General features: G+C 56.7%; 2 protein-coding genes across 2 annotated transcripts; both read right to left on the bottom strand.

Moving 5' to 3' along the window:
* Window positions 1-3,548: 3,548 nt before the first annotated feature.
* Window positions 3,549-4,011, bottom strand: COL26b_011384 (uncharacterized protein; the record flags this gene model as incomplete). The annotated part of the gene is made up of 2 exons (XM_053184055.1): window positions 3,549-3,639; window positions 3,713-4,011. The coding sequence occupies 2 exons, from the start codon at window positions 4,009-4,011 to the stop codon at window positions 3,549-3,551; spliced, it is 390 nt and encodes a 129-aa protein (XP_053032028.1).
* A 728-nt stretch (window positions 4,012-4,739) lies between these two features.
* Window positions 4,740-6,712, bottom strand: COL26b_011383 (uncharacterized protein; the record flags this gene model as incomplete). The annotated part of the gene is made up of 4 exons (XM_053184054.1): window positions 4,740-5,693; window positions 5,747-5,908; window positions 5,965-6,383; window positions 6,454-6,712. 4 exons carry the CDS (start codon window positions 6,710-6,712, stop codon window positions 4,740-4,742), a joined length of 1,794 nt encoding a protein of 597 aa, XP_053032027.1.
* Window positions 6,713-7,915: the final 1,203 nt, after the last annotated feature.

The raw sequence follows: 7,915 nt of genomic DNA, 5'->3' as shown, positions 1-7,915 counted from the left end.
GCGGGGGTCAGCCGCTCTTCGGGGGCGAGGGGACCCGTGGGGGGGGGGGGGGTTTTCTGCGTCAGGACGAGGACGAGCTCGACGATAGCCAACGAACAGAGCTCAGGCAGACAACGTGGCAGCTGTGGGAAGAGAGCGTGTTTGAGTGGAGGTTGTCGCAATATGAGGAGTTGAGATGAACCGGCCGATGGCACGGGAAGGACAGGGCCGCGAGGAGGTCTAGCTTAGTGGGAGAGGAGGTATTTCGCCGAGCAGGGAGTTGGCGAGGCGGCGGCGGCGGTGGCTTTCGGGACAGAAGAGTCTTGTCCGGTAGGGATGTAGGTTGTGGCCCGCGGGTGGTCCGTCTGTTCGTGTGGTGTCTGGCAGTATGGACCAGACCAGAACGTGGAGATCCCTGGACGGACAGGGCAATATGGAGGAACGATAATGCTAGGATGATAGGCGTACTGATTGAATTGGCGAGGTGTGTGATCTCAACGGCAAAGCCGGCCGGTACAATGCAAAGGACAATCTGGAGGTCGTCGTTGGTGGAGGAGACGGAAAGATTGATGGAAGTTGGGGACGGCGAATTGTTCCACCACAGACACAGCGTTCCACCAGACTTCTTGACAAGAGACGACAGGTACCACTCGGTATGCAGCAGTAGCAGCGGCAGCAGCAGCAGCGGAGGAGGGGCAAGCTGGATAGCTGGGCATGGGACAAGGCCTGAGACGGAAGAAGTAGAAGAGCTCCTGCTGGCTGACTGGCGTTAGGGCCGCAGGAGGAAAGCTTGGGTCTTGGGGCAGTCAGTCGTGCCGATGTTCCTGAAGGCCGGTAAGAACACCGGAGGCCGGGTGCCTTGCTGGGAGCTGCAGGTCGTCCTCGTCCGTCGTCCAGAACACGGTCTAATGATGATCTCCCCAGACAGGGTTAGCTCGTAGAGTCGAATAGCAACTTGCTGCCTGGTGTTGTTGTTGTTGTTGTTGTTGTTGTTGTTGTTGTTGTTGTTGTCGTCGTCGCTGTCCGTGATGGGCGTTGCTGCTGATGTTGGGAGACAGACAGACCCTCTACCGCGTGTCTTGTTGATGCCAAATGAAGAACACTTGGGTGAAGGACAGGAAAGACGTTGCATGCAAACAAACACAACCCCATGAACTACTTCAGCGATAGCAACGACTGACTTGCGCGTGCCAAATGGTGGGGTAAATGGGGAAACCATGGGGAGTGGCATCCCCTGTGGCCCCCCTAAAGTGCAGCTGGCTGGGATGTTTCTCTCCAAAAAGCGACCCCCTGGGCCCCTGGGTTGAGTCCCCTCGAGTCCCTTGAGGAGAGACTTTGGGGAGGCAGCTGGGATTCAGAGGGGGGTGCGACGGGGGTCGTCGTCGCCGCAAAGATTTGCCGCATTTTCCCTATTTCCGGGATTCGGGTGACCGAGATTATCCGCCAATGAGAACCCTCTGTACCTCCAGAGCCCACGCCATTCGGGGCGACTTGGCACCGTTAGCGTCCATCCCGCTGGGGAGGGAACCTCCTTTACCAGGGCAAGGATTCTGATTCTCCACCGTTGCCCATCACACACCACACCCGACACACACTCACACACTGCACTCACCTCACACTTCGAAGACCGTATTGTTCCTTTCCCCTGGGCTGGCTGGCTCACCTGCCTCGCGTGTCCAGTGCCAGTCCGGTCACCATGAGTGCTTCCACCTGCCATCGTCAGCTCTGTCCAGCTGCCCAGCCTCTCTTCTCTCGGCCCTTGTCCGTCTTCTCGAATCACCACCAACCAACCGATCAACCACTTTAACCCGACTTGGCTCGCCAAGCACCAATGCAACAGGCCAGTACCGCGGCTCACCACCTTATGTTCTACCTCGTTCTCGACCTGTCATCTCATATACAGCAAACGAACGAACCCTTCGCGATGAAGGTGTGGTTGCAGCCGACGCAGCAGAGATCTTCCGGCGCCCGTGTCTCTGGCTGCGTGATTGCCAATGTCACCTTGCTTCTTAGCCTGAAGTACGTGCAAGACTTACCTACAGGCACCATGCATACAACAATCCCGTCAACTCTGTGTGCTTGGATAATGGCTTTGTGCTAAACCATACGCCGGACGCCCTGTTACCTAACTCTTCAGGATGCCGCTCCACCATATGGATCACCTCATGAAACAATTGCTTGCTCACGAGGGAAGGTGGCCACGCACCGCTTGCTTCTCTCGCCGGATAACCCCCCCTTCACCAACTTCTGGCAATCGTCTGACGTTTAAACATGAGCCTGCTCGCCCAGAGATCGCTCCTCGTCGGACCCGATGTGGAAACATTATCGGCAAATATTTGATTGGGCCCCGCCGCCGCGCCGGCCATGCGAGAACCTCGGGATCGACCTACCGCGAGCACCCTTCACCACCGTGCGGGTAACCGTCTTCGCTTCTGGAAGCCCGCGAGCGGCGAGCCTGCAGACGGCTACAGACGGCCGCTGATCGGCCTTGTCGCACCCAGACAGCCAAAGTCAGGCGTAGACAAGGCCAGCAGCGAGCGTGGCCAGACGGCCCAGCCTCTGCCCGGGCCAGCTGGCCACAACCCGTCTGCTCGGACTCAACCCCGGGACCGCCCCGTGAACCCTCCATCTGCTGCCAACTCGTCCCGCGAGCATTACAACCGGCATAGCCGCTGCTGCAGATGCCAATGTGCGCTCGGAGAAAAAACCCTACAGCACAAGCTTATCTGCCCATCCAACAATCACACGGTGGTCTGCCCAGCAATGGCATCGACTCCGACAGGTCCATAATGGCCAGAGAGGTGGAGCTGGCCGAACTCCATGGGCCTCGACTCCTTACCTCATTCGCAATGTTTCCCCCATATTGGTACAGTTTCGACCATCACATCATGTCGGTGGACTCTCAATAAACTCCATTGAAGACAATTCGTGGATATCCGTCTACAGCCGTCCGGATTCCGCTAGCGTAGGACGACAACCCCAACCATCGCCTCATCCTGACGCTCGCAACACGAAGCCAAAGTCTTGGGGCCCAATCTTCAAAGTTTCAACTTCTCAACCTCGTGGTCCTTGGCCAGCAAACAAATCTTCTCGCAATCAATCGGAAGCACAACACGACTCCTATTCCAATACAGCTTATTGGTGCAGAATCATCTCTGATCGGTATCTCGATTTCAGTTGCCTCCGTTGGTGGATAAACCTAGATACGGCGCAAAAGGTGGAGCGGTGCATTGAGTTTCACCGCTTCACATGTACGCCAAGATTCCAGAGTACAAAACATAAAAAGAGAAGCAAGCCATTCTGCCCGGCTGTTCTCGACTCACCAACCGACATGCACCAATGCCAAGGACAAGACGGCCCGGATAGGCGGGATGGCCCCCAGAGGGTTGCGGAGCTTCACAACGAGAAGTGAGCTTGCAAGCGAAGGAGGGCGGCGTCTGCACAACGACACGACTTTGACCTTTCTCTCCCACCGGGCAGGACGCAGCAGGGCCAGAACGACGCGAGAAATACAACTGCATTGAAGACGCCAGACTCGAGACTCGATCTTTTTCGACCGATGACGACACCTACTCCTGAGCCCAGATACCAACCAGGTTGCCCTCGCAGTCGATGAACCGAGAGAAGAACCCCATCCCATTGCCAATTGCAGTCTTGGGCCTGTGATGATCGCTGTCAGTCATCTTTGCAGATGGGCACAAGGGATCGAGGTCGGGAAGCACCGGTCACTTACACGTGCAGCTTCCCACCCAGTTTCTCCGCCTCTGCGACCGTATCCTCAATGCTCTTCACAGCGAACGTCGGCAGAACCGGAATACGCTCCGGCCTTCCCTCGTCGACGTTTGAGATGCGGTTGCTCTCCTCCATGAGCAAGAATGCCCCATGGAGGTTGCCCTTGTTGAAGAAATGCACCGTCTTCACCCACGGCGTCACCGATGCCATGGGAGTCTCTGGACACTCCCAGCCCAATACTGCCGTGTAAAACCTGGCGGCTCGGGCCGCATCAGTGACTGGTAGTTCGAGCCAAGTCATTTGCCCGTAGGGCGGTGCGCAAGCGGTGCCGTCTGAAGACATTTTTACAAACTGTGGAAGTGATGTTGTCTATCCGTAATAGTGAAGTGATCCTGAATGTGCCGTACGCTCACAACCGCGATCCCAGAGAATGAGGGCACTCTGTGCTCAATTTAAGGATGTCACTTTACCGCCGGAATCTTCGTAGCTGGTTTGTTTCTCTCAGCCGCAAGCCCAGGCCGTAAGCCCACATCCAACTGTCTTGTTCCGATCGCCGTTAGAGGCCTCAGCTGCCTGGACCGAGAGCAAGCCACCAAGCCACCAAGCCACCCCCAGGCATCCACGCTCACATGACATCGTGTTTCTCCCGCGTCGGTTTTGGAGATGATTGATCGTCCCAGACATACTCTCGCAGCACGACCGATGTTGAGACGCGACTGCCTGGTCTACGCGAGCTGAAGCCGTGGTCTGGTCTTGGATACAAGTCGACCACAGTTCTGAGTCGGAAGCATAAGAAATCTTTCAGCCGTCTTATCCATAGCTGATATGTAATCCTGACATTCGGTGATGTACTATGTACAGTTGGGGGACTTACCACACCCCACATATCTATCTATGTAGACGTCATAGATCTATATCGATATGCAAAAGATGAATACTGATAACGAAAATCATCCAACGAACTATGTCCCAGCAACCACATCAACTCCTTCTATGTCCTTAATCCCTAGAGCGGAGCAGCCCTACCTCTAAGCCTCCCCGACGCCCTCATTCTCCATCAACGCCGCCCTCGCCTCCGTCTCATCGTCAACCTCCTTCTGCCCGACAGGACTCGTCCGCCCCGTCCCCGCCTGGATCAATACCGCAACAACAGCCAACGCAGCAGCAGCCTGCCACGTACCCCTCGACGCGCCTGCGTACCTCTCCACCGCGATGGCGTGCTCCGCCGGCACCAGCCCGCCGTTGAACACCAGCGCCGGGCTCCCAATCAGCTTCGTAATCAGCTCCTCCCTCGCGGCGCTGAGCCTCCCCTTGCCGTCAAGCTCCATGAAGCTCTCGACCAGCCCCGAGCGCAGCAGACGGTAGAACACGCCGCCGCCGATGGCCGTGCCGAAGCTGCCGCCGAAGCCGCGGAAGGTGCCCAGCAGGCTGGTCGAGATGAAGTGCTCCGCGGGCGCGCTGAGGTGCAGCAGGTGCGCGAGGGTGTAGTTGAGCGTGGCGCCGGTGGCGAGGCCGTTGAGCACAACGGCGGCGACGAGGGTCCAGAGGGCGCCGTCGGCGGTGGCGGTGAGCGAGAGACCGAACATGGTGACCGCGAAGCACGACAGCGCGACGACGGAGGGCAGCCAGAAGGCGCCGTTGCGCCGGACGTGGAGCCAGCCGACGATGAGCCCGCCGGAGCCGAAGCCGATGTTTGTGGGGATGAGGATAGAGCCCGCGATGGCTGGGGCGTAGCCGCGCACGGCGAGCACGAAGATGGGGGTGTAGTAGAGCAGGGTCCAGCGGATGGACATGAAGAAGAGCTGGGCGACGCAGGAGAAGAGGACGCCGCGGGACGAGAGGATGGCGATGGGGATGATGGGGTCGGTTGCGACTTTGAACTCGATCAGGACGAAGAGGGCGAGTCCTGAGAGTGAGAGGAGTATGGGGAGGTACTGGATGTCGCCGGAAAGACCGTAGAGGAAGAGGGAGATTGTCAGGACCTTGCGGGTTAGTATGGCGAGTGAGAAGAGAGGGGGTGGATAAGGGTGCTCACGAGTGCGAAGGCGCCGGCATAGTCGATACGGGCCAACTTCTGGGTCACCGACCTGCCTTGCGCTTTCGTTTCCTGCTCCGAGCTGAGGGTCTTGGGGATGGTGAGGAAGGCGCCGAGACCGGCGAGGATGCCCATTGGTGTCTGGGCCCCAAAGAGCGCTCTCTGTGCTGTCGTCAGTTTGGAAGACCACCAGCAGGGGCAAGAACTTGAAGACGAACCCATCCGATCACTGGCAACAGCGCTCCGTACACAACAGCACCAAACGACAGCCCGATCGTGAAGCCGGCATTTACCAGCCCGACAAAAATACCCCGCCTCTTCTTGTCGACCAACTCCAGCACCAGAATTACTGACAAGGTCATGATGCCGGCACCGCCCATGCCTGTCACGATCCTCCCAAATATGAGAACCCAGAAAGAGTGCGCCGTGGCGGTGATGACGCCGCCGACCGCAAAGCAGCCACCCAGGGGCATCACCAGATACCGTGGCGGGAAGATGGTCGCCAGCCGGCCAAACAGAGGGGCCAGAGAGGCCATGCTGATAAGGTACGAGCTCGTGAACCACATGGCGCCCTCATAGGCCTTGAGCTCCTCCGCGATGACGGACTGGGTCATGGTCATGCCGGAGGTGTTCGACGCTGCCGACAAATGAGTATCAACTTCCATCTCACATCGGCCTCAGAGGAGATCACTGCCGGAAATTCTTACCCTGAAGAAAGATGAGCATCCAGACGCTGATCATCAGAACGACGGCCCGAGCGGCGCCGATGTGCTGTTTGGGCGCATCATGGTCCTCCTCTCCGTCCGAGTCCCGGCCTCGGCCGCTGCTGCCGGCCGGCGACCCATTTCGGAGCGTCCGAGAGCTCGTCTCGGAGTTCAGCAGCGTCGTCGTCTCCGTCGCGATGGCTTCATCGGGGAGCGACTCGACATCCCCTTGCCGTCTCCGGACATGCGCTTCATCCGCCATAGTGACGCGGTTTCTACTCGGCCAGAATGCCCTTATCTCGGATGGTTGCACTGGCCAGGCTCGGCGTTACCCATGGAAGCGGAAGCTGAAGCTCTGGCGGGGTGGCTGGTTTCCTCTTTGCGCAACGATGCAAGGCAGGCAGTAAACTCAAAAAAATCCAAGAACGAAACAAGAGGAGGGGATGTTGGTTGGAAGCCGCACTAGTTCTGCATCACATGAGTTACTTGACCAGCGAGCGCCATGTGTATGATTGATTGATGGCGGACATTAGTGTCACCACGTGTTGAGGGCCGTTTATCTTGGTGCTTGGTAATCTGGTTGAGTCCCCTTGCTTCTCTCCGATGCAGCTAGACGTCAGTTGGCGCGATAACTGAGATGGGGCCCGCCTTGGTGGAGCGCCTGCCCCGCCCCCGTCCAAATAAAGGCTCCTCAACGCTCTTGCCCAATCACGTCGCTGTTGTGGATGAACTGACCAACCTCACCTCGTCAACGTCCTTTGTGATGCTGTTCGCTTCACATTTACAACAAATTCAGGATTGCTCAATATTCCGCCTTTACAAATTTGAAAGTGGTTTGTTTTTCCAGATATCTTTCAGCAACCTCCTTGCAAGGTGTCGCTGTAACCCATGTGCCACTTACGATCCTGACTGTCGCTGCCAAATGACACTGTTATCGAAGAGCTAGCATTTTGGAGCCTGGTTTTTTCCCATTCTGATATTGCATTTTCTGTTAATACGTATGAAATTACTTCGAGGAGAGGCGGGAATCATAAATCAAGACGGTGTATGTAGTAGGCGGGGCATCACCTATAGCGAGACCCGACCAAGCTAGCGAGAAACACACTAATAATATATCCTTCTTCACTTAGATATCTACCGCCGTATGTTCACCATGGTTACTCTTTGAAATAAATGTGAGTACTAAAATGTAGTTAAAATGGTGCGCGTGTGTGCCTATCGTGGAAGTCTTGGGGCTAGGATGCTTCCTATCAGAATGAGGGAAGAAACAGAAAAAGGGAGAACCAAAGAAATGGAATCATCATAGGAGGTAGAGAAAACAAAGAATGATGGAGGACGCAAAGAAACTAACGTGGTCATGTTGCTTGTGATGAGCGACCTAGGAAAACTCAGAAAAGGGAAGGACGCTGAAGGTCGTGATGTGGGCACCTATGATACGCGAGATGGATAGAGGTAAACACCAGAA

Source organism: Colletotrichum chrysophilum (genome assembly GCF_026319265.1).
Source record: "Colletotrichum chrysophilum strain AFK26 chromosome Unknown scaffold_138, whole genome shotgun sequence".
Taxonomy (NCBI): Eukaryota; Fungi; Ascomycota; class Sordariomycetes; order Glomerellales; family Glomerellaceae; genus Colletotrichum; species Colletotrichum chrysophilum.
The sequence above is the reverse complement of the archived record's forward strand: the minus strand, read 5'-3'. Positions and strand labels throughout refer to the sequence as shown.